Source organism: Diplotaxodon limnothrissa, linkage group LG7 (assembly GCF_057381915.1).
Source record: "Diplotaxodon limnothrissa isolate DT_005_m linkage group LG7, D_limnothrissa_male_GT1.1, whole genome shotgun sequence".
Taxonomy (NCBI): domain Eukaryota; kingdom Metazoa; phylum Chordata; class Actinopteri; order Cichliformes; family Cichlidae; genus Diplotaxodon; species Diplotaxodon limnothrissa.
This window is the reverse complement of record NC_140602.1, coordinates 63,166,129-63,193,299: the sequence shown is the minus strand read 5'-3', so window position 1 is coordinate 63,193,299 and position 27,171 is coordinate 63,166,129. Positions and strand designations below refer to the sequence as shown.

Here is a 27,171-nt window from a genome sequence, read left to right as displayed (position 1 = left end):
CTTACCAACAATCTGCATGTACTGCTTCACTACATCCACGAACCTACTCTGAGGTCTTCCTCTTTTCCTCCTGTCTGCAGCTTCATATTCAACATCCTTTCTCCAATATATTTACTATTCCTGTTATATACTGATTTCTAATCACATCCATCCTTGTTCAGTACCAATGAAAATCTTAACATCCTCTACCCTTCTACCTCCTGCTGTGCCTCCTGTGTTTTGTTACTACCACTTTTCCATATTACCCCTGACAGTAATCTCCACCCACTCCAAAATGCCTTTACTCTCTTGTACAATGTGTGTTGTTTTGGATGGCTGACCTCAGGCATTTAAACTTATTTACTTTCACTATCTTTACTCTTTGAAAATTCACTTCTCCACCTATCTCCCTATTATCCAGACAAGTGTATTCTGTCTTGCTTCTACTGGCTTGGGGGCGCTTTTATAAAGGAAGCAATCCTTGTTGTACGTTACATAAAAGACTTCCTGGATTTCTCAACACAGCACATCACACCACTACTAGTTACTAGCACAATTTAAAGAAATTCGGAGACTTTTGCAAAGTACTGTATAACAAAAGGGTCCAAATAATACAGATTGAAACCAGCAGAAGGAGAAATTCCAGAAAAGAAATGGTAGAGAACTGAATTCTAGGAATACACAGGACACATGACAAGTCACAAAGGAATGAAAGATGTAGATTAATTCAAAAAAACATATGGAAATTATCAGTTAATAATAGAGGTGAACCTAACAAGGACAGTGCAATCATCAAGAAGGAGCAGCACACACAAAAACGGAAAAAAACACCCTATCATATAATTATTTCTGGTTATTTTAAATAAACAGAGTGGCAAACTTTGCTTAAGCCGCTTACCTTAATACTGAGCTCTGTCTTCTTACAGTTTGAACAGATAATTTGGCCATTAGTGTGGCTTTCTACTCAATTTCCCTATTGAGCTGTGCAGTAATAGATCAGAGAGGCTGTTAACCAGTGTTGGGTAAGTTACTTTAAATTAGTAACTTAGTTACATTACTAGTTACTTCTATCAAAAGTAACTCAGTTACTTCAAGTTACTCGTTACTTTCAGAGTAACTAGTTACTAGGGAAAGTAACTTTGGTTTTACTCAGAATTCTCTTGTTAATGTGTTGCTTCCATAACTTTGCCAGTCTTCTAGCTTGCTTACTTGCCACAAGTGCACTGTGCCACCTACCAATAGAAAGGAAAAAATAATGTGCACATTTCCACGAGAGAAATCCCACGCCTGATTCTATCCTAGCCTGCTTTTTACATCCAACACAAAAACTGCAGTCGAGGTGCTTTCGATTGTACTCAGAACTCGGAAATTCTGCCTTCTGAATAGGAAGATGTAGGTAACACCAGACTGCAGATGAGCTGCACACAGAGCTGGACTGGGACAGAAAAATCGTCCCGGGCATTTTGACTAGAGACCGGCCGCCATTATAGGAAAAATCATAAAGCCTTTGAATAAAAATAAACACTGTTGTGACAGTGATGTACACTGTTCTGATGGTATATATGTATCAATTTATCAATTGTTTGTTGCAAGACTCAGATAATTATTTTTTTACAAGTGAGACATTTTAAATGAGAATAAGAAAGTATTTCTTTGTGCCCCACTTTCCCTTTTAATGCCCTACCTGCCCCCTGGCAACACTTTGCTAGACCCGCCCCTGCACAGTTACCAGCTGTCAGCTACTTAGAAAAGGATCCTGGTGTTATTTGTCTCTCAGAAACAGTTCATAACTTCCCTTCAACTCATTCATGTTAACTAAAAGGTAAACCTGTTTCTCCATCACAGCTCTGATGATCCAGTAAGGACATCTCCTGGTTTCATCCTCATGTTTCCCTCTCATCACATAACCAAACCGACATCATGACCAGCAGGTTTACAGCTGTGGCTCCAGCAAACATCAGCTGATAGTAGAAATTAATATTAAATAAATTCTAACAACAGCTGATCAAGCTTAAAAGTGCAGCTGTTGTTTAGCGCGACATCCGCTGGTTTCCTCTTTCTGGCGCAAAGTGGGCGATAAATAAACAAGAGAGAAAAGCCGATCAGCTGATCATTGATCAGTTTCATGATTGAAGTAGAATCAGGAGAGAGAGAGGGTGAGAGGATGAGAGAAGAAGAGGCAGCTGTGCAGCGTAAACACAGAATAACTCCAGCTTTGTGTCTTTTTCATTGTAGCTGAAGTCCAGGACAAACTGTTCCTTTTCACCTAAATACGAAATACATGATATTTTCTCTGAATACGAGACGATTCTGTTTTTTATGGGACGGTTGGCAACTCTAATAATTAACCTTATGAACAAAATAAAGTTCAACATCAGTAACATAGCACCACCCAGCTGTATAGAAACTCCGTCATGCTAGCTAGCACGAAGTACGAAAAAGTCAGCATAACGAAAATAAACTCCAACTAAACTTGGTTCATATCTGACCCAGATGGACTGCAGGTTATAACTTCTTACCTGAAGTTCAGTTCACCTGACACTCTCGGACCAGCGGCTGCTTCGGGTCTCTGCTCCTGCCTCCCTTTTCCTTCATCCACCTGCTGGCCTCCACCACTTGCTAATGTTACTGAATCTGTGGAAGCTCCGCGATGCCGCCACACGAAGTAACGAATAACGAGCCTATTTAAATCCCAGTAACGAGTAACGCGTTCCCGGTTTTGGCATAATAACTAGTTACCGTGCTCGTTACCACAATAATAACGTAATTACTGTAACGCGTTACTTAATAACGGGTTAGTCCCAACACTGCTGTTAACATAGCCTCTTTTATCCACCTCTCGCGGAGACGATTACAGTAGTTAAATTTAGTGATATCTTTTAAAAGTGGTCTTACTTAATATACCAAATAACTGATGTTTTGTTCAATATTGTGGAGTTTAGACACATGAGGCTATTTGCAGCGGAAGGTCAAAATAACTCATTGTCTTTGGTTTCCTTACTTCCCTACTACTTTCAGCTGTGCTATATCATTGCAGACAGAATGTACCCGCCGCTTCTCACTATTTACTTCCAGAATACAGTCGTTCTATTATCTTTTTAAATAAGGGGTGAGGCTCAGCATGCCCTCCCACTCATCTCCACAACAACTGTCACATGATTTCACTTCCACAAACACGCGGTCATGTTGATTTTAGTAGGCAGTAAAACAGGAAATATTTAAGTTTGCCCTTCAAAATAAAATGCGATTCGGGGCTTCTGTCTTGAACAGTTTCAGGCTAAATACATTTGTCTTGAGCATATTTTCCTTTTGTACTGCACAGTAGCTTTAGTTATTTAAATAACAGTTATCCTGGTTATTGGCGGTATGATTTTAGATGGAAGTTCACAAATCCTGATTAAAGATGGGGATGCCACTTGTGAACAGAGTGCTTTAATATAAAATATCTGCTGACACCAAGGTCTTACACATGCATTCAGGGCTTCCTGTCTCACAATCTTCACATGCATCTTAATTTCTTTCCATCTAACACCATGCATGCGTGAGAGATCATTTGAAAAAGCAAACCGCCACAGGTGATGTTTTGTAAGTTAATCACCTTTTATTTTGAAGGCAGCATTTGTGATCTTCTACTCTTATGTTGCGGAAATTGACATTTCTGGACGGTCCCTGTTACGCTACTTGCCACACCGTGTTTATTACCTGGGACGTTGAAGTGCGCGCAGTGGCTACCTTTCAGTGTGACATTCCTCTCCTCTCGTGGTCCTTAGCCGTGAGCATGACTCTGTGTCTGGGATGTCTGTCCGTTCTCGTGGCTCTTGCTTTATCAGTTTATGTTCTGCAAAAACTCTGCTTCCCATACTTTTGGAGAGATCTTCTTTTTCTGCAGAAAGTCGTCAGATACGGTGTGAAACTGGAGGTATTCAAGCTGACTTCCAGCGTGCGCACGGTCCTGGACAGGTTCCTCCAGCAGGTACAGCGCATCCCGGACAAACCGTTTGTAATCTACGACGGGAACGTCCACACCTACCGGGACATTGATCGGCGTAGCAATAGACTGGCAAATGTGTTCCTGGAGAAAGCCAACTTGAGGAAAGGAGACTGCGTTGCCTTGCTCATGAACAACGAGCCCGACTTTTTGTGCGTTTGGTTCGGGTTAGCGAAGGTCGGCTGCTCGGTTGCTTTCCTCAACACTAACATCAAGTCCAAGTCTCTGTTGCACTGCTTTAACTCCTGTGGAGCTAAAACTCTAATAGTTGGTTCAGGTAAAAGTCTCATTTCATTGAAGTGGTATACACCACAGTGGCTCTAGAAACAGTTTTATCTTCATGTACAGCATTCAACATTCTTTCTCGATATTTTAATATTGTGTATTGATAGTTTTCTCTATATATATTACGCAATATCTTTTATTTTTGTCTCAAATTTGTCCTTGCAATGTAGCACAGGAGCTTATTCTGCCAGTAAGCTTTGTGTGTGTTTCTATAATTAAGTTAATCCACTAGTAGGTACAAGTTCAAAATGATATATTAATGCTAAAATATCATTTCTATCGTCCATTAGTTTAAATGGTATTTTATTTACATTTTATTACTATTTATTATTATTATTTATTATTATATTTTACTTGCTTTCCTGAACAGGGAAAAAACGTTTTAGTGGTTGACTGTAATGCTTGACTAATTTCTGCAGACTGAAATTCGGGTCTAAAATGTGAATTTGTTGTTGTTTTAAACACGTTTTTGACATATTTCCAAAATATTTGTTTTCTTCTTATTAGGAGAAGTGATCTAATACGTTTGTTAAGCACTGTAGATTTACATAAGAAGCAAATTTACACAAATAAAGTAGCAGATATTTGCCAGTATAGAAACAAACAGGTATGCTGTCCACCAGGGTTTCTGCATCTTCAGAACCCAGGCTGGCTGTTACCAGTTTTACCACATTTTCCAGTTAGGTAAGGGTGGACACTGGGGACTGGGCAGTCTTGGCTATCTTCTCCTGACTGGCTATACCACCAGCCACAAGTAACCTGGTACCCTCCACCAGAGCTTTGTCTGTCTTTACAATGTATTCCCTGTAAAAACGTACTGAAATCAAAAACAGTCACAGGAAAAGTCATTATATGATATAGTTTATGCAAAAATATAATTATTGTTATTGTTCATGAATTTTACATTTCATTTATATACTTGCATTTCTGAACATAAAAATAGCACCTGAAGTTATGGTTGATTCATTTCTGACTACTCAAATTTTGGTATAAAAACATGAATTCAGTTTCAAGTTTGGACAAATTTGTAAAATATTTGTTTCCTTTTCTTTGTTTTTACGACAGGCGAGCTAATGAATTTGTTAAGCAGTGTAAAACACGTGAGGATTTCACCTCTCAAGTACTGCGAATAATGTTTCATATTAGGCCTCTTTAAAGTTTAATTGGCCAAGTAATGAAGCCGCAACACTAAAGTGCGGATTTATTAATGGCAGATATACGTTTTAAAACGTGCATGCAGTTTTGGTGTAATTGTAACTTTTCCCAGTTCTGATAGTCAGGCACATCTTTGACAACTTTCATGTTCTGAACTGCAGGTATCAAACCTGGCTTACTTTCACTTATGGATGTCATGATTAATTAACTTTTCCCTTAAGTAGCCTTAAGTGAAAATCATATGTACTTAATGCTACTTATGCATATTACTTGACTCAGTGTACTTAGTTACTTCCCTGAACTCACAAGTGAACCAACACCTGTGAGTAACACATGAATAATAGATGACAAAATAAAATTTGATGAACTTAATAGCTCCTCATTAAAATCTTGTAACTTGCTGATCCCTTGTAAGATTATTATAAGTTTGTGTAATGTTAGCTGCAATTTAAATATAGATCATTCCACAAATCCACAAATCTGCTTTGGGATGGAATTTATTCAGAAATTCAATGGATGGATCAAAAAAATTGGTGATAAGCAAATATATGTTTAATACAAATTAAGTTTCACTGAAAGTTTCCTGTTTGTACATTTAATTGGATTAACCATGTCGTAATCATGTGACAGAGTGACAGATTGCTCAACCAGACAAACATGATGTTGTCAGAAATGCTGTCCTCACTACAACCGTGGTTAGTTTTTAGAGTTTACACACCCCAGTTTTTCAAGTTTTTTATTGAAAATCGTGCAGTTTAATGCCTCATTGGATTCTGAAATGAAAGCAAAATACAAATAAGTAGTTGGAGTTAAAAAATAAATCAGAGAATCAATTTATATCAATTTATATACCAAAATGTATTCTAAACCTTTGACACATCAAAGTAGCCACCTTGTGGCAGCTTTAACAGCTGAGCACACCCTTGGCAATCTTTCTACAATCTCAGCATGTTTGTAGCAACACACCACTTTCTGCTGTAAAGTACTGTTCAGCTGATGCTCACTCGGGTATGGTACCACACAGTGGGTGCCAACGCTGCTTTTATACAGACAGAGGGGGTTGTTAGTAATCCAGCAGCACCAGCTTTCAAGGCTTGATCAACCTCCATTGCCGTAGAACAGCTTTAAATTGTGAACCCAGACTTTTTTTTGCTAGGCCCCGCCTTTGTTTTTACAGTAAAATCTTCTTATTGGAAGCATATTTGCCGATGCTTCACCTTCTGCTTTGCATTTCTGTGGGAGCCCCGTCAAAAACCTGTCTATTATGCGAGCAGTGTCCAAGGATTCCTGTTTCTTTCTTTCTTTCTTTAAATTCATGACACGTAGTGTATAGGTTAAAAAAACAAAACAAATTACCAACTTTCTCTTATGCTGAAGAAATGGCTGCTATGCTAACATAATTACAAATTATGTTTGCAATTATTAGAAATATTGTTTTGCTTCTACTATTTCTATAATTCTGTCTTCTGAATAATGGAATACATAGACAGCTTCACTGTGAAGAAACCATTACATGTGTGACTTAAGTCCTTTCCGTTCAGGTACCTGACAAAAACTTCCTGCAGGAATTTTAAGGTCAGTCATACAGAAAGATATTTGCAAACACTGATGCAGTTCCATTTTCACCTACAGTCACTACTTGCACTGTAGGTAAAAAAAAAAAAAGGCACATAATGATCCATAAACTACAATTAAACGTTTTATTCTGTGAGATTAAGTGTCATGGTATATAATTGGCTTCCTGTTTGCAAGATGCTTCTACGTCTCACTGAGAAAACACATTTGTACATGTACATTTGCAATCAAACCTTCCTAAACCTAAATTTTCAGTTTTAGGATCAATTTAGTTTACAGGAGTAAGCAAAGTCAAGGTAACCTTTTATGATATAAGTGTCTCTATGTCTTAGACTTAGTGGAAGACCTGGATGGCATCCTAAACAGTCTGCTGTCGGACAACATCCAGGTGTGGGCAATGAGGAGCTGGACCAAACACACGGAGGTGCACTCTCTGCTGGATAAGCTTGAATCTGCATCTGAGAAGCCTGTACCAGCAGCACTGCATGCTGCCACTTCTCTCAAAACTCCTACACTCTACATCTTTACGTCAGGAACAACTGGTGAGTGTATATATATATGGTTAGAGATTGACAAGGTACAACACAAATGCTACAGCAAGGGGGAGCCAGGACGACAGGTCATGGGGGGGGGGGGGGTGTATCGTCACCCGCATCCGAGATTGGGTACCAAGCCCCAAGCGCGCTGGAAGAAGGATCATTGAGTGCGAGAGGAAATGACCTGAGAGATGGGATCATGGCGAAGCTTGACACCTGGATCCTGCGTAGCTACGGGCAATACCTGCTGCAACCATTACCGAGGCTAACCATCTGATGTACACTACAGCAGTGAGATTCTTGACTACAAGTTGAACAGCCATGAGAAGCAGTACCCTACCTGGAGAAGGAGACTAGAGACCAAGATCAAAGTAGCACGGAGGGAGGTTAGCTAACTATCGAATCTTCAGAAGAAGGTGCCTAAGAAGCAAGCTTGTCCATACCAGAGGCTTTGGAAACTGCCAAGCAAAAACTCACAGCCTTGGCCTGCCACTTGAAGAGGTACACCAGGCAGGAGAATAAACCAGCTGTTCTCCACGGCACCAGCCAAGGTGCGCTCTCATTGGCAGAGCAATATGAGAAGAGCAGCACCAAGGCTGAAGACAGTGTAATACTGGAAGAGCATATGGGATAAGGACGCAACCCATAACGGCAATGCTTACTGGTTAGTCGGTCTCAGAGCAGACCACAGCAACCTCCCTGAACAGGGTCCAGTAAGATGAACAGGCACATGGCTCAATACATGAGTGGGGCACAGAAAGGAATTAGCAAGAGTACCAGAGGCCCAAAACCCCAGCTACTGGTAGACCAAACAGTCAGCCAAGACTGCCAGAGTGAATGGAGCAATCCTCTACATGGATGACATTAAGCTGTGTGCCAAGAGTAAATGAGACATCGGTTCACTGATCCACACCACCAGGATATACAGCAACGACATTGGAATGTCATTCAGACTGGAGAAGTGTAGTTAGATGATAACAAAGAGAGGGACAGTAGTCCGAACTGAGGGGGATCACACTACCAGAAGGCAACATTACAGAAATTGATCAAAATGGGAGACGGCCCCTAGGTTGGCCGAGAATGACCGAGCTAAGATCCCGTGGGACTTCCAGATACAGACGGACAAAATGGTGGTCAAGAAGCAGAAGAAGACGGCCGTAGTGATAGACGTAGGAATACCGAATGACAGCAACATCAGGAATAAGGAACATGAGAAGCTTAAGAAATACCAAGGGCTTAGAGAAGAGCTCGAGTGTGTAAAGGGTGAAGGTAACAGTGGTCCCAGGGATAATCGGAGCACTAGGTGCAGTGACCCCCAATTATTAATTAATGAGTGGTGCTTATTTATATGTTGGGACAAATTGTACCAGTTGTCCATTGTTTTCTTTTTTTTTCTTTTTTCTTTTTTTTTTTTTCTCTTCTCGCCTGTCCCATTTGGTTCTTTAGCCATCAGAATTGTTGTCTGAAGACCAACAAGGATACCCAATGGATTTACTTTGCCAAATGGATCATCGTGGCATTGCCGTATTGGTCCATTCATGTCTTTTGATGTTTGAGCTAATAAATGGTAGGTCTGGAATCTCTAGATCCTTGCATAGTGCCTGTTCAACATCTAGCCAGGGCTCAACTAAGAAGGTATGTTTTAACCATTCTGAGATGAACTGAAGCCTGTTGGCTAAGAAGTATTGGTGTTGTCCATTGTTTTCGATAAAATTACTCTTGAAGAGTGGATGTTCTATTTTATGCAGTCTGTAAAGTGTAATGTTACTCTATCTGATATACTCTTGTTATATAGCTGTGCAAGTGGTTTATAAGCAGGGTGGTTTGAGGGTTTGAGAAGCAAACTGATGAAAGTGTGATGACCAGTTCAGTACTCACAAAGAATATTATATTATATTATTAAAAAAGCGCTTCATGTGTTGGTGTCGAGCATTGTGGATGAGATCAGAAGCAGTTGCCTAGAAAAGAGAGCCTAAAATCTCAAGCCTGTATTTGGGCAGGATGGTTGTGTCGGTTGGGGGAGCATGAAGGTGATAAAATTCTGTTTTCATTTTTAATACAGTTTAAATTACTCATTCATACATTCTACAGTATTTGACATGGAAACTGTATTTGTGATTTACATGATCTAAAGTTGCACAACAAGTTAGTGAAAACATTGAAATGTTTGGAGCAAGAAAGCCGGTGCACACCACACACCAGACTCATTATTCCATCATCCCATGTGTGAAGGATAGTCAGGGGAACATAATAATTTGGGGATATCCATATACTGATGTTTAAAAGAGATTGGCTTATTGGAATGGCTGAGTCAGAGTTATGATCTTAACATAAATGTGATACTGAAGAATAAACTGCTGCTTGTGTTTAAATTAGGCCAGAAATACTGGTGAACTGAAAAGATTTTGAAGGACAAATGATCCTAATTTCCTTGTCATTGCTCAAACTGCCTGATGGATGTTTTTACTAGTTACTAAGTTTAACATTAATTTACTTTTACCAGCCTGCACTATGAAAGGTTACACAGTTTGCTTAATAAAGTACAACTATCTATGTATAGTTTTGTCATATTGTGTTTTTCTTTGTCACATGAACACAGAAACTGGTTCAACACAGGGTTTGTCCCATCTATACAGTGGGGACAATGATTTCTATCCCTTAAGCCATAAAAGTTGAGGTATTGCTGCCACCCTGGCGGGACACGCAGGTGGCATGGACACCCGAGTTTGTGAGTGCCATAACTCGAGAACTAGGCAATGTAGGATTTTCAACTTGACGGCATAGATGCATTTACTTACTCAGACAGTTCAAATCTCAGAAACCTCGACTTCAAGGTCAGAGGTAGGGATGGGCTTTTAAAACAGGGACAGCACAGAGTGGGAAAGGTTGAAAGGTTGGTGACTGGCATTATTGCATCTATGGTATACCCTCCTCTTTCATTATTGGACCGAGAGCTTCGCATCCCAAAAAGGTGTTCACTTCATTTATGCAGAATTCAAGCTTGAATTGTTCTTCAGATGGCCGCTTATTCAATCAAAAGCATGCTATTTGCTATTTTGTAAATGTAGCGTCCCAAATATAACGTTATGCGGTTATTTCCCCACAGGTCTTCCTAAGGCTGCAGTGATCTCTCACCTCCAGAGCCTGAAGGCAGCAGCAGGTTTTTGGGCATTTGGGGCAACTGAAGATGATGTAATTTATGTCACCTTGCCACTCTATCACAGCGCAGCATCCCTGATTGGTGTAGGTGGAACTATAGAGCTAGGTAGGTCTACAAATATCTCTGCATTGCTAATCCCTTCACGATTAGGGTCTGACAGTATAGCTATACTTGCTGTAGTAAGTATAGCTGTGAGAAAAAAAAGATATGGTAATCGATGGTAATTTTGCATGTGAACTTTTTGCACAGGTTAAGATGTTTCCATGCAAATATTAGTAAATGAGCCCTATTGACATTATTGTTTAAGGATGTAAGCAAGATTTATCTTGGACTGTTTTATAATTCAAGATGATAAGATTACACAGGGACGTGTTCTTATGACACCCAGCAACTTGCTTTTGCTGCTTTTATGATTTAAGTTCCATGCTTCAGAGAGTTGGTTCTATTGGCATTGAATATTGAATATTGGCTGTTTTTCAGAGCTGCAGACATTGTCTACTCAGCACAATGTAACTACCAAACCTCTTTGAAGATCTCATGTTTCACTTTAACAAGCAGCTTTATTTTATGCTGCAAGATTCTCAGATGGGAATATTATTGTTGTTAAGTACACTGAAAACTGTTTCTGCAGTTTGAACATAAAAGTAATCTCGTATGTTTTTGAATTCATCAGTCGGTTCATTCTCTTCTGCTTATGGAGTAATTTCGAGGAGTTTTTGTTTGTTGTTTCATAGTATTGATGATTAACTGCTTTGCGGATCTGTTCCATCTATGCCAAAGTTAGTGATGCTGAATCCTTCACATTCTGAGATCAACATCTTGACAAGTTCTGAAAACAATCCTTGGTAAAGCTAATGCCCTGATAGTTAATATGCACATATCCTGATCAAAATCAATGCCATGCAGACTAAGCATTGGGTTAGATCCCATATGTCTAAGATTTTTAGGGCCAAGTACAAATGACCTCAGTGTTATCTGAATTTAAAAGAAGGAAATTATAGGGCAAAATCTGATCTGGTTTTTCTGTTATTGAGTGGAATCAGTGGTTTGCACCATTTGCAAACTTTCTTAAAAATCAATTATGATGGGGTCTGTTGATTGTAGACTTTTATACTGAAGTCCTCAAAAGTGTTATTGGGTTGGCTAGATGTTGCGAAGGCTGGGTTTTTTTTGTTGTTGTGTTTGTTTTTGGGTTTTTTTCTAACCAAGGAAAGAATTGACAGTGATATCTGATTTTTGGGGGGTAAGGGTTGGGCCTATAGCCAATCCAAAAATCAGGTTAGTATATCCTTAATCTTGATGGCATTACCTTGGCCTCTAGTACCAACCTTCAGAGGGTCCAAAATGCTATGAGAATACTAACAGGGACTAGAAATAGAACTTTAATGTCTCTTACGTTAGCTTCTCTTAGCCGCCTCCATGTTAAATCCAATCAAGAACGATCACGAACTCTGTTATTTTAAAAACCTCATAGTATCATATTATACCCACTGAGCACTTGACTGTCATGATGTAGGCTTTCTTGTGGATAGTACAATGGAATGCAGAGACTTCAGCTCTCAGGCAGCTCCCAGTTTGCATGTCACTACTGCATTATGTTTTGTACTTGTCTTTCTGTGGGCCAGTATAATAAAACAGAGCTTAACAGATGTATTAAAAAGAGGAATCATTCTAATTTCATCCCATAACAGTGTTATTAACTGCATTGTTGTCTATTCTACCATAGGTGCAACCTTAGTCTTGAAGAAGAAGTTCTCAGCCTCTCAGTTCTGGAATGACTGCAGAAAACATGATGTTACTATTTTCCAGTATATTGGTGAACTCTGCAGGTACCTCTGCAACCAGACAAAGGTAACCTGTTGCTGGCTGGACCCACTCACTACCCTAAATTAGTTTATTCTTGTTACATTATGGTGTAAAACCATCGTCATTTGAAATTCAAACTTTTTAACAGCTCTAGATAATATAAGTAGATCAGGGCAGGACAGATGTTGTGTCAGATGCATTCTCACTCCTGGCAATATGTTTGGCTTTGGCGTGGGGTGACATACAGAAAGTGCATGCAACAATTACTTGCTCTTCTCACCTAGGCTCAGCTGGAAATGACACAGACATTTTTTTCTGTTAATATCTCATCACAATTTTCATCCTTTTCATAGAAAAGGGTCCAGATAATCTGCATATAGTAATGGTTGACAGAGCAAAGGGACTAAATAAGGAGAAGCAGACAAAATTATAGATGTACCTAAAATGTTCTGTTAGATGTTCTTATAATATTACTATGTTATTGTTAGAGTTTATGTCAATAAGTATTTTTCTTTTATTATTTTTAATGGAAGTTGTCATTGTAACTGCTCCACTGAGTCATTCAAGTAATACTGTTCACAACTGTGACAGAAAAATAAGCAGGACCATTGTTTACTGTTCCTGCCCTCCTTACATCATGTAGAAATGCACGCACACACAGTGTCAGGGCCAAGCTCATCCATTCATGAATTCAAAGTCCTCTTTGTCCATGTTCTGTGTCATTTGGCTGTGTGGGTGAAAGGTTGGCCACCACTGTCCTCATCAGTGATTGGTAAATGAAACGTACACAAGACACAAGAACCTTTTCACAAAATATGTGCTGACAAGGATGGATACTAATTACTCAATGTCCTGTTCTGCACTTTGATTATGCAAAGCAAATACCACCAGCTAAGCAAATACCATAGATGTCATCATATCGCACTGGATATTTGGCTCCAAATTCCATAGAGACTAGGACTTTAGACTAGGACCAGTTAGCTAACTGTAGCTAGTCTACAAAGGATATCCCTATTTGTATATCCTCTTTATACAATTCTTAATTATTTATGGCGGTCATATTTGTGACACTTATACTGTGTTTCTACACAGTGTAAATTATAAACCTTGCAACATGCCCTAGAAATGCACATTCTAAGTAAGGAGGACAAAGTTAATAGATATAGTCCCCTAAAACATGAGTACCTGGAACATATGCACCATCATTATTAGACCATTATCTACAGCTGCTTTCAGTACCATTGAAATGCATTTAGTCTTTTTCTTCAATTGAGCTTTCTGAGTTAACCTCAGTAATTACTTCCTCCTTAAAAAATATGTAGGACTGCTTTCTTCCATTTGTGCAATATCTCTACAATTAGAAATATCCTGTCTCAGAGTGGCTGGAAAAACTAGTTCATGGATTTATTACTTCTAGGCTGGACTATTGTAATTCATTATTATTAGGTTGTCCTAAAAACTCCCTGAAAAACCTTTAGTTAATCCAAAATGCTGCAGCAAGAGTACTGACAGAGACTAGAACGAGAGAGCATATTTCTCCTGTATTGGTTTCCCTTCATATATCAATAATCAGGCCCCGTCTTATCTTAATGACCTTATAGTACCACATCACCCCATTAGAGCACTTCACTCTCGCACTGCGGGCTTGTTGTTCCTCGAGTATTTAAAAGTAGAATGGGAGGGGGAACCTTGAGATTTCAGGCCCCTCTTCTGTGGAACCAGCTTCCAGTTTGGATTCAGGAGACAGACACTATCTCTACTTTTAAAATTAGGCTTAAAACATTCCTTCTTGCTAAAGCATGTAGTTAGGGCTGGATCAGGTGATCCTGAATCCTCCCTTAGTTATGCTGCAATAGGTGTCGGCTGCTGGGAGATTCCCTGGGCAGATGGGCAGATGGCTGCCCCTCCCCAGAATCTGGTTCTCCCTGAGGTTTCTTCCTGTTAAAAGGGTGTTTTTCCTTCCCACTGTTGTTGTGATTTGGCGCTGTATAAATAAAATGAAATAAACTGAACATGCACTTAAACATTTCTTTAAAACACATTACATAACATAGCCTTTTCCTATTTATATGCCACCCTGTCAGTGTAATAATCAGAGACATTTATTAAGTGGAAATTATTTCCCACTTAACAGTTTTTTAAATAAATGATTTCGTAATACTTTTCAGAAATCTTGTGCTGATGTATTTGTATTTTTCTCTCCATCAGACAGAGCTTGATAAAGTTCATAAGGTGCGGATGGGAGTGGGAAATGGGCTGCATCAGGATGTGTGGCAGGAGTTCCAAAGTCGCTTTGGGAAAATCAAAATGTGTGAAGTATATGGCTCCACTGAAGGAAATCTGTGTTTCATGAACCACATTGGCAAGATTGGATCAGTAGGCCGCTCCAACTTCTTTTACAGGGTAAGTGCATGGAAATAAGCTATTCCATGTGTGTGTGACCAAGCCTACACGCTACTCTCTAGTAAACGAGCACTACCTTGGTGTGTGCTTTCATAAGAGAAGGTAGACAAAAGTAAATGATTATAATAAATCATGTTATAATGTCAAGTAATTTGACATGTCAGTAGAACTGCACAGATTCACTTCACCATCATAACAAAATAATTTCTTTATAAGGAATGCTCATTAAGGGAAGCTGCATTTCTAATGACATCAAGCTCTTAAATAAGTCTAAAGTCTTACTTGCTGGTCTTAAAACACTGAAACATCAAATAAAATGATTAAAAACATTTTTGTTTAATACAAGACTAAAGACAGATTCTGCTTTGGAATTTGTCCACAATTCTTGTGTAAAACATGTGAGTTTTATTATTCATGTTATTATTGTCATAGTAACTATTGCATGTAGTGCCCTAAGTCGAACCTCAGTAAATCTAATTTTTTGTGTTGTTAAGCCTCAAGGCAAATATGAAATTAAATATTAATATTACAAATATAAAATGAATTACTGCATCAACGAGCAATGGCTCGAGGAGGTAAAAACTGACGATTCCAGGTTGCTTTGATATGCCAGTGACCAGACGAAAGGGCTGAGAGGTGAAGGATTTGAGTCGAATAAACGGAGTGCGATGAGACATACTCCACAACCAGGCTAGTGGAGTATGGGAGAGACCGATGGAGACTAACCTACTAAGGAGAATGGAGTGAGAGACGGTGTCAAGGGATAGCTCAGGGCAGGGATAGCTCAGTAGGTAGAGTGGTGGCCCCATGATCGGAAGGTCGGGGGTTCAACTCCACTGAATGGCTACCCTGAGGTACCCCTGAGCAAGGTACCGTCCCTACACACTGCTCCCCGGGCGCTGCATTGGTGGCTGCCCACTGCTTCACTGGGTGAATGGGTTAAATGCAGAAGAACTATTTCCCTATGGGGACTAACACATACACATTATTATATCAAAAGCAGCTCTCAGATCGAGGAGAATAAGAATGGAAAGTAAACTGTAGTCAGCTGCCATAAGAAGATCACTGGTTATTTTTATAAGCGCTGTTTCAGTGCTATGGGAGGGGCGAAAACCAGACTGGAACTGTTCATACAGATTATTATTAGTTAAGTATGAGTGGAGTTGTGTGGCAACTATCTTCTCAAGAATTTTTGAGAGGAATGGTAGATTGGAAATAAGACAAAAATTATCAAAGTTATTGGGATCTAGACTTTGTTTTGTTTTGCTTTGTTTTGCGTTTTGTTTTTGTTTTCAATATTGGGGCGATGGCAGCAACTTTGAAGGAAGCAGGAACAGTTCCAGTAGTAAGTGAAGAATAAATGATAGCAGATATGAGGGGAAGCAAAGAGGGTAAACAGGCCTTGACCAGGTTTTGACTTACAGATGAGTTCTGAAATATCAGTGACAGAGGGAAGTTGGAAAGCAGAAAAAGAGTGTGATGGGAGTGGAAATGCAAAGGAAGCGCTGCGTGGAACAAACCAGGTCTTGGATGAGCAGGTAAAAATCTGGTGACCTGAAAGAAGAGTTGAACAGTGAAAACGGTGTCTTGGTTGAATCATCATTTGCACAGACCATGGTGGAGTAATAAGCAGATATTGTTTGATTAATACACTCTTTATAATACAAAACATGATTATTAAACATTTCCTTATGAATAGTAAGACCAGTTTTCTTATTATAGAGGCGTTCAAGCCGTCGGCCTTTTGCTTTCAGAAGCCTGAGTTCAGCTGTAAACTCTCTCAGCAGGGTGCTGACTGAGGGAATGATACAGGTTTGGTTTAGAGTGTGGCAACAGAGTTTAGAATATTATTGAGACTAGAGTTATAATAGGAAACCAAGTCCTCTTGGGTGAGCAGGTTATGAAAATGCAAATAAGTAGAGAAAGCAAAAGAAAGGGTGTCAGGATGGGTTTTCTTAAAATTCTGAAAAGAAATGGTACAAGGGTTCTTGGGCATAGAAAAGGTTATTTTGACATTGAAAGAAAGATCTTGCGATAGATTACCGTGATACCTCCACCACGGCCGGACTCACGAGGCTGGCAGGTGTAAACAAACCCAGGAGTGGAGTTGTTGAGCTGCGAAAAGTCATTGGGCTGTTGCCACGTCTCAGTCAAACAGAAAAAGTCAAACTTATGGTTTGTGAGGAGATTCTGGACGAAATGTCCCTTTTTCGTAAGCGAGCGGATGTTGACATTTCTTAACAATGTTCTTCACATAACCCTGTTGCTTTACTACACTTCTGCCCATCCATGAATACAGTTGGGTCTATTATTTGTTGGGCAAAGATCATTTTAATAATATTGCCTTTCTAAACCACTGCAGATGGATTTTAAAGCAAACAGTCAATACGGGATTAATGTTCAGACAGCTTTCATTCAAGGAGTTTTACAGAAGTACTGCATTAACTTTTTAGGAGTCACAGCCATTTACATACATTTTCAGAGGTTCAAAAATGTAGATAATGGGCTCACAGGTAGTTTCATCAGCCCCATCTACAGTTGGAGCTATGTAAGTAAAACTAAATTGAACTGAATGCCCACCACCCCTGGCACAGTTGATGGTCATTTTTAACAGCTCACTGAATCAATTGCCACTATTATTCCAGTGCAAAATGTCAGTCTAAATCTAAAGTGCATGATGGTATAATTATTTCTGTGATTAAGAAAAGCAGCTTTGCACCATCTAACTCAAGAACTCTTGAAAAGATACATTTTCAAGGTCTGAAAGTCCTCTCTCAAGGCCTGATGAAACCAAGATGAACTTAACAAATTGAGAGGAACATAAAAGTACGGGCATGGAGAGAACTCCTTCATGATCTTTAACATACTGGATTACCCATGACTGCCGCTAGTATTTACTGATTCAGTTCAGCTTTATTTACAAAGTCATATTATAAAGGAAAGACTACAATAATAAAGAGAAAAACCCAACAATCAAACAACCGCCTTTGTGCAAGTAGTTTAGAACCTGCTCAGGTTCAGATTCAAAACTGATTGGACAGCACTTCACAGTGCTAATAAATAATGACCAACACTGTATTGCAAAGGTAGCCCAAGGATATATTTAGGATATGGGATATTATTCAGTGTCAAGTCTGTCGCATCATCTCAACCCAGTAGAATACACAGCACCCTCATCAAGGTGATATTACACAAACTAAAAACTTGTCATACATTGAATATGTCATACATGTAATACTAATGTCAGATTATTAAACAACTTCTTACATAGTTATACATGTACTGTAAGTCTGTTGTGACTGTGGAGAAGAATGAGTAGTGAAGTTGCTTTACTGTGGCTTTGGTAGGTATTAATGCTGGCTGTTGTTAATCAGTGGACTTACATAAGAGTGGATCCATGTATTTGGCTCTAATCTCTGACTTCAGCTATTCTTAGATGTGTCCAGGTGACTTTTCATTTGACCCACAATGTTATAAAAGAAGTTGTAAAAGTGAAGTTATAAAACATATGGTTAAAAGTAGTGTCAGTTCTGTAACATGCAGTTAAAATGTATTGTTTAGATTTCTTTTGTTGGTCTACAATTATGAAAACGTTATGGAATAATGAGTGTCTATTAATATAAAGTGTATTAGATTGGACCTTCTTTATACATTTTATAACTGCCCTAATTACATTCAGTTTCTAGATCACTAAAATGCGAATTACCTTGACCATTGATCAAGGCCATGAGTACCATTCACAGAAGGTTGGGGAATGGCTGCAATCACAGCATTGTAAGATGTTGAAAGATGACTCCTGCTTCCATTCAGAGATTGAGAGATGGTCTTTCCCTTTTCATCTGTCCCCGCTCAAACCAGCTTCCCTCCCTGTCCCATGTGTACATCCTCATCGTTGTAAGAGTACACTGTAGGTGTAGATGGACTGTAGAGTCCTGGCCTGACGAGTTGTCTCTTTTGTTGTTGGCACTAACAACTATGCTACATTAAAAGTGACTTAAATCCCCTTTCTTAACTATTCTGGTGCTCAATTTCAGCTTTAGTTTGTCATCTTGATTATACCTAAAAACATAAATGCACTGAGTTGTTGGCGTGTGATTGGCTGATTAGATAAGCACTTTGAGTTCTCAGGTGGGATAGAAAAGCACTATCCTAGGAACTTGTCCATTTAACATACTGTATGTGTGTTAATAAGCAGCTGAACAGATGTATCTAATAAAGTGGCTGTATTATGAGTATATATAAAAGGCAAATAACCATATTTGTTTTTTTATTAATTTAATATACTTTGAAAAATATAAGTCTTGAAAGTAAGTCTTTGTAGGTGGCATAGATGTCCATCTGATCACATAACTTGTCAATCAAATGTCTTGTATTAAACAAAAACAAAGACTCATGTACTTTTAGACCCATCTATAAAAGTAAATATTCTATTGAAATTATTAATAGTACCTTCAGTTATTTGTCTAAAAGTGGGGAGTAGTTTACATATTTATGTATCATACCTGTTCTGTGCAAAGCCTGAAGCCACTTTTTATTAGTGAGAAACTAGGACAAACAAGATAGCGCTAGAAAACACAAACCTTAAGGCTAATTAATACAGAGAACAAATGCAAAAGCAGAATATGAAAATCTGTTAATTCCAATTCAATCCATTTAGATACATTTAGATACATTTGAGGTCAATTCAATAGTCAGTCATCATTTTCTGTTGCATCCTCACCCTCCCTGACACACACACACACACACACACACACACAGAGCAGCTTACATTTGCTCAGTAAATATTAAACCTTTTGATGTGATATTCTTGAGTTTAGACATTTAAAAACATGATTGAGGTCTTGAAGTGATTCAGAGTATGTGAGCTTTGTTATTTATTCTGAATTCTTCTGACCATAAATCTGCTTTTCTTATATCAGTCATTTTGTTTCTAATGTTTATTTAATAGATACTCAAAATGTTTTACACGCATTTTAATTTGTCCTAAAACATTCCGTATTATCATTCTCCTTAATCTTTCGGCTGAGCATGTACGTCATCATGCTTTGCTGGCATTTTTCATATTTAGCAATGTACTGTTTGTGTTTTTCCCATGAAATGCAGATTAAATGTGACACTTCTGCATTGTTGTGTGATTCAGCTTTCAACAGTTCTGCACTTTGGCTTTCAGGAAAATTGTGTTTTAGCAGCTTCAACAATTTTCCCAAATATTTCAACAATTCAGCTCAAGTCATTCAGCTTTTAGCAATTCACACTGCATTTTCTTTAGTAAATGCATTCTCTAGTTTCTTTATATTTTGCTAGGAAAATGCTAAATGTGTCCAGCTGTCAACTGAAACATATACAAACATGTAAATACAATGTACAAAGCAAAGCAGAGTTTTTACAATTCTAATGGACCTGAAGGTCAATAGTCGGCATCAACACTATTGTTCGTCAACACATCTGAAATCTCTTAGGCAAGCTTTCTTGAAATTTCTTTTAATAGTTTTCAAATTTTCAGCTAATTACTCTTGAGGATGTGTAAGTGTAGACACAACACTGGTTGTTATATGTTAGTCTGGCTCCTTAAAAACAACATATGAAGAAACAAGGGTTTATTCATACAGTTTTCATAGTTTCATTGTATCTAGTTTTCCATATTGTTTATAATTTGTATGTGAGCATTTCCTCTGTAGTTGTGAAAATCATTGGGCTAAATTGTAAGAACCAATCCATTAATTATTTAGCATTTAGTTTCATTACCTATTGGTTAACAAAAGCTTGACTGACTGACTGACTTTTGTCATTCCTTCTATACACCAACACTGTACATTACAACAAAAATACCTGCCTGGCTCTGAATACAGCAGGAAAGGTACAAGCTGCAGAATCTTGCTGTTCTGGTACGAATGCTGCAGAACCTCTTCCGAGATGTCAGGAGAGAGAACAGACCATGTTGGGGATGAGAGGGTTTCTGTAGGATTTTGTTTGCTCTGGTCAGATAGCGTTTCTGCAGAATGTCCTGGATGGGGGAAAGTGAACACACATTGATCTTCTCTGCTGTCCCCACCCTCTCTACAGATTTCCAGTTTGTGGCACTGCGAGCTCCCAAGCAAACAGATATGCACATAGAAAGTGTTAAGGATAGGAGAGGGTGGGTGAGCTCTCCTCAACCGCTGCAAAGAAGTGCAGGCGATGCAGAACTGTCTTAGGAAGAGCTCTGATCTGCATCACTGAGTGTCTGTTTTCTGTACTTCCAGGAACTTGGTGCTACAGACCATTTCCACTGTTGCACTATTGTTTAGAAGTGGTGTGTGCTGGCTTTACATATTAATGCAAATGTATATGTTTAAATGCCCTTAAAGACATTTAGCATTAAGCAGATCTGTGGGCTAATTAGCTATTCTTATTGAAACTAGCACATTTTAATGTCTACAGTGAGTTAATGCCATCTGCTAAGATGTAGAAATTATGTATAAAGTTTTTTTTGTTTTGTTTTTTTGACAGTGACTACAAAAGGTATTGATTTTTTTTTTCAGGACTTTAAAGCTGCTTAGATACTTCTCTCAATCCACATGGTGTTCCAATCCTCATAGTTGATTACTCTGTTCATCAGTTACCCACCATAACACTATTTCCTTTTGACATTTTGTGTAGCTCCTGTTTAAGTATGATTTGGTGAAGTATGACATTGTGAAAGATGAACCAGTGAAAGATCAGTATGGTTTCTGCCGGCGAGTGGACAAGGGTAAGGTTGGAATACAAATTCATTTCTTATTCTTCCCTTTTAAACTTGAACGTTTTGAACAAGTATTTGTATTGATTTTGAACTTCTGTTATTCTTAGGTGAGATGGGGCTTTTACTTTCCAAGGTCAGCGCTATTAGCCCATTCTTTGGCTACGCTGGAAGCAAGGAACTGACTGAAAAGAAGCTGATGAGAAATGTGTTTGTCAAGGGTGATGCCTACTTTAACACAGGCGATCTCATGGCGGAAGACCATGAGGGCTTCATTTTCTTTAGAGACCGAGTCGGAGACACATTCAGGTACTTAGATAAGATGTTTACGATGTTCTTAGATTTGATTTGCATACATTTTCTATATAGACTTCTATGTAGCCTCTGGTAAAAGACCTGAGCTTGAAGGATCAAGACCATATGCTCTTGATCCTTCAAGCTCATGTCCTTCGAGCTCGGGTCTTCTACCAGAGGCCTGGGAGCTTGAGGGTCCTGTACAGTATCTTTGCTGCTTCTACGACTACGCTCTTCTGGACAGAGATCTTGGATGTTGGTCCTGGGATCTGTTGAAGCCACTTGCCCAGCTTAGGCTTCATTGCCATAAGTGCTCTGATTGCCACAGTGGCCTTTACGCTCCACCTCTTCTTGAGTTTCTCTCTCAGCCCTTGACACTTCTTGCGCCTCTCGAAAGTGTAGTTAGCTTATTACTCTGTATAGCTACATCTATCACTACAGCCATCTTCCTCCACCGTTTCAATATTGGTTAGTCATCATCAGTTTTTCTGTCTGGAAGTCCCACAGGATCTTAGCTCAGTCATTCTGAATGGGGGCATGTCCCATTTAGCCTTGGGAGTTACTAGGCGCAGATGTTCCTGTGTATTATGCAAGCCACCTGGTTATGGCATTCCATGTATGCCCTGTCTGCTAGCATCTTGCACCCTGCTGTTAGGTGCTAGATTGTGGCATCAGTGGCATCTTTGCACAGCTTGCAACTGCAGTCTTCCCGGGTGTGGTAGACCCCAGCCTGTATGGATCGTGTGCTCAGAGCTTGTTCCTGCGCTGCCACGATTAGTGTCTTTCAGTCCAGCTTTGTCCAGCCACTGGTAGGATTTCTGGATGTCAGCCACTTGGTCTATCTGATGATGTCCTCGAACAGGACAGTCCGGCCTTCAGTTAGCCAGATGCTCAGTGACTGCAGTCAGTAGATCAGCTGCTGCTTTCAGTGATCGTCGCAGCAGGGACTGTTGGATGCTGCATGCACATCTTCTAGTAGACCTTCGAAGGGTTCTTCACATAGTTCTGGTATTTGGCCACTAGGGGTTCAGTTTTCCAGCTTAGCCATGATCCTATTGCTCAGGTCAGCTGTTCTTACACTCAGTGCCTTCAACACACCAGGTGTACTTTTGGGCTTGGTGCCCAACAGCTTAGAAAAAAAGTGCTTGTGTGAATTAGTGAATGAGGTAAGTTGTGTAAAAAGCTTTGAGTGCTTAGAGTAGATAAGAGCTATATAAGAAGTCCATTTAACAGGCCCTGTTCTCATCCCTTGCTCACTTGTACCTGCTTTTTCCAGTAGCCCACTACTTATCTGTGTGTCCTGGTTCCTCAATTTGTGACACGGACCTTATCAATCCAGGTGACGTCTGAGCCACTATGGCTTTAGTTATCTCTCTCTCTTGCTTCTATGATGAGGTAGGCTTGGTTTTCTTGTTCACTCGTGAACTTGAACTCCTCTGCTTGGGGCAGTAACTTGTCATTGGCCAGTGTGGTCAGTCCACTTCTTTTCTAGTTAAGACTTGAAGGCAAGCTGTAGGTCATTTGATGAAGCCACCTGAACCACATTATGAGAAAAAAGCAGATGTGAGATCTTGAGAACAACAGTGTCATGGTTGGCTGTGTGGCAGGCGGGCAAGCAGGAGTGGTGGATCCAAAATGCAGGACTCAGACACAGAAGTTCAACTTAAAGCGCAGCTTTATTGCTGGAAAACCTCTTACTAACTAAACTCACCCAAAGACAAACAAAAACGCTGGTGGACTAAAACACTGAAGCAGAATACTGAACTGGAGCTAGAGCTGGAAACAAAACACTGGTAACACGGAGGCAAAACACACACAGCTTGTTGAGGGTACGACGCAACACTGACACAGAGAAACACAGGGTCTAAATACACTGGGAAGTAACGAGGAGAATGAGACACAGAAGGAGAGCACAGCTGGGGGAAATTAGAACTGACGAGACAAGCAAAGCAGGACACATTCACATAAGTCACGGACCTTCAAAGTAAAACAGGAAGGATCACACAGAGACGCGAACTTGACACAGTGGAGACTGCAACTAAGAAACACAGACATAAACCATAAGGCAGAGGACTCTAAGAATCGAGAGACACAGAGGGGAACTCAAACATGCAGACACAGACTTACACAGAACAGAGGGGACATAGAGAAACATGAAGGGCAAGGGATCGAAACTAGAAACCATAGAAACTCACACAAGTACAATAATACAAAAATTACAAAGAACTGAAACGCTGGGTCAGGAGACCCAGGACCCTGACAAACAGAGTGTAAATCATCCACTATTTGGCTACCTTTAGCTTTTAAAAAAATATGAACAGAATCAGTGACAAGGCCCTGGCAACTCCTACGAAGCAAGGAAAAACAAGAGATCAGTTTACCCTTGGGAAAGACTTGCCAAAGGCCCACACTGAATAAGGATTAAACAAAAAATAAAAAAATTAAAAAGGACAGATGCCAGCAGTAACACAGGTTGTTACCATACGAGTGTAAAGCCTGGTCTGACACAGACTATGCTTCTACCAATTAATTTTTTCCCCCCCAATTTCAGGTGGAAGGGTGAAAATGTATCCACGACAGAGGTGACAGAGATTCTTGGGCTGGTAGATTTTATCCAAGAAGTCAACGTGTATGGAGTGCAAGTACCAGGTATCATGTCGCCATGCTTAATTATTAATGCAGTTACTAAGACTGTGAGAACTTGCAGTATAGATGTTTTCTTTTTTTAAATATCCACAATATCTACTTCGCCAAGTGCTACATTTTTGCTGTCCTTAGCCAATTAAACACAAGCAGGATGTCCATGTGGCATCAGTGAAAAACAGTATCCCTTAACATTGATCCATGTTGTTCACAGGACACGAGGGCAGAGGAGGAATGGCATCAATCATTGTAAGACCGGGCTTCATATTTGATGGAAAGAAGCTGTTTGACCATGTAGTGAGGGATCTACCAGGATACGCTCGTCCACTTTTCATAAGGCTTCAGGTAAAATATGTTACTAAAATCAGTTTAAACATCCTGCTACTCTGAAGTAACTCAGATTGTTTTTTCCTCTCAGGAGGTCATGGAAACGACAAGTACCTTCAAACAGCAAAAGTTCCATCTGGTGCAGAGTGGTTTCAACCCCTCAAAAGTCGTTGATCCTCTCTATGTGTTGGACTACAAGCAAAAGAGCTACATTCCTCTGACAGACACGATCTACCAGAGCATCAGTGCTGGAGAGCACAAGCTATAGAACTCACAAGTATGAGTGTGACTATACAGTTTTAAATAGTGCACAAGAGTTTGAAAATGTTTAATGAATATTAAACATCTGACACATAATATGAACCTGAATGTGTTACTATGTCACAGCAATCCAATGACTAAGCCTAATGAAATACTTCAAATGGAAAACTAGAAAAGATCTTCAGATCTTTTGGATTTGATGACACTGTAGATATTAGTAGTAATAATAAATGCAATTTTGGAAGAATTCAGACAATAAATTATACCTTTTTACATCATTCTGTGTGTAATTCTGGTCAGATTTTTCCCCAATCATATCTCACTGTGCCTGCACCCTCTTTTTCATGGAACTCCTCAACCGGATTTTCTGTCAGAAAATGTATAAAATGACTACTGTCATTGTTTTGGAAGCACATTTTTTTGATGGATAGGATTTTTAAGCTCACTGACAAATATACTAGATTTCCTCAGCTCTTGTTTTGCCAGTTGGTTGATTTTAGTTAGTGCTGTCAGCGTTAATCTTGTTAAAATGATGTTAACGCCATAACTGCATTAACTCAGCAAACCTCCGTTAACGAGTTACCGGCAGATGGCCCCGTGCATGGGGCTGGACAGCGTCAACGTGTTAACGAGCTAACCGTGCTAACACGTTGACGCTGTGCAGCCCCGTCCTATTGCAGTAATCCAGAATATTCCAGAATCAACACAATGAAGTTACCTGTCTCTCTATGTCTATGCCCATACACATTTCTTCTGCATTTCTGTATAGATCAACCTGTAGATGCCCCTGGTCATGGCCTGAACATGAACAGTCAATTTATGTTTTTCTTACCAGGGCTGCAGTTCATGTGCGAAAAGAAATGCTTAATTATAGTGAGTTAATAACACTCTACAAGCTGGTGGAGCATTGTTGTTTGTCTTCGATCTCATTAGACAACAGTGTAGCAGTGATAACCTGAGCCTGTCACTCCCTTACCTCAGCAAAGTGATCGCATAAACAATCAAATAAGCTCTTTCACATTTTCTTTTTGTGATGCAGTTCATGCCATAGCCACTGGATGTGAGCACATTGCATGACTCACAGAAAGACCTTCATGGAAGCTGGTCCACTCTAAGAGAGTTAGCAGCTCTCTAAACTAGATAATGCAACAATTTAATATGGTTTATTGTAACTTCTGGGTAATATTTTGAATATTTGTGGCAGGCATGAGACAAGGGCTCAGTTGAACTGGGCAGAGTGGAGAGAGTGTGGACCCAAATACAGATGGTGACAGACTTAAAATTAGGGCTGAACGATTATGGAAAATAATCTAATTGCGATTTTTTGCCCCAATATTGCGATTGCGATGCGATATGCGATTATTTTTTAAGGTCTTTGTCTTCTGTATTATTAAACAAAGACAAGCAATACATCATATAGTATGGCCAATACTATATTACATTAATTTTAAACTGTTCTTTCCTGGAAGACAGACCTCTGTTATGATGACATGAGGTGATGCATGAATTGATGACTGACATTTTTATTTAACTTCTTCAATCACAACAGTATATTTGAACATACACAATAGTTTATTTTTAGCTTACAAACATCTGAGCATAAAGTGCTGACAAGGAACCCTGGTGTAAACATTAAAATGAAAGTCAGTACAATGTGCAGATTGCAGAAATATACATAAAAAAAATCAGTGGCTTTACCACACTCAGTTTTTCAACATCTGTGAACTACTAGACAGTCATTAAATTAAAAAATAATATTAAATAAATAAAACTAATAAATAAAAAATACACACATCTTACTGATCTCTGCAGTCAGTAACATTACACATAAAGTGCAAACATAATAGCAATTGTATAAACACACACACAAACACGCCTTTAAAATTTAAAGGCGTGAAATTGGACGGTCTAGTTCTGATTAGCGTCACCGCTGTCTCGGTGGAGTTTAATAAACTCGGCCGTCTGCTTCTTGCTATCTAAAATATAACCAGACACTGGTGTAAATTCTCGACTGTCTCATACTTCTGTTTAATAAGTTTTC

General features: G+C 39.3%; 1 protein-coding gene across 1 annotated transcript; it reads left to right on the top strand.

The window, feature by feature from the left end:
- The first annotated feature begins 3,684 nt into the window (after positions 1 to 3,684).
- On the top strand, positions 3,685 to 25,402 carry slc27a6 (solute carrier family 27 member 6). Its single transcript, XM_085360117.1, has 10 exons — positions 3,685 to 4,244; positions 7,315 to 7,524; positions 10,625 to 10,783; positions 12,405 to 12,529; positions 14,693 to 14,887; positions 21,527 to 21,617; positions 21,716 to 21,914; positions 24,451 to 24,548; positions 24,757 to 24,887; positions 24,961 to 25,402. Exons 1-10 carry the CDS (start codon positions 3,758 to 3,760, stop codon positions 25,135 to 25,137), a joined length of 1,872 nt encoding a protein of 623 aa, XP_085216243.1. The 5' UTR covers positions 3,685 to 3,757; the 3' UTR covers positions 25,138 to 25,402.
- Positions 25,403 to 27,171: the final 1,769 nt, after the last annotated feature.

Coding starts and splice junctions, on each gene's coding strand:
- slc27a6 (XM_085360117.1), top strand. CDS start 3,758: ATGACTCTGTGTCTGGGATGTCTGTCCGTTCTCGTGGCTCTTGCTTTA. Junction 14,888..21,526: donor GCTCCAACTTCTTTTACAGG/GTAAGTGCATGG, acceptor CATTTTGTGTAG/CTCCTGTTTAAGTATGATTT. Junction 24,888..24,960: donor CACTTTTCATAAGGCTTCAG/GTAAAATATGTT, acceptor TTTTCCTCTCAG/GAGGTCATGGAAACGACAAG.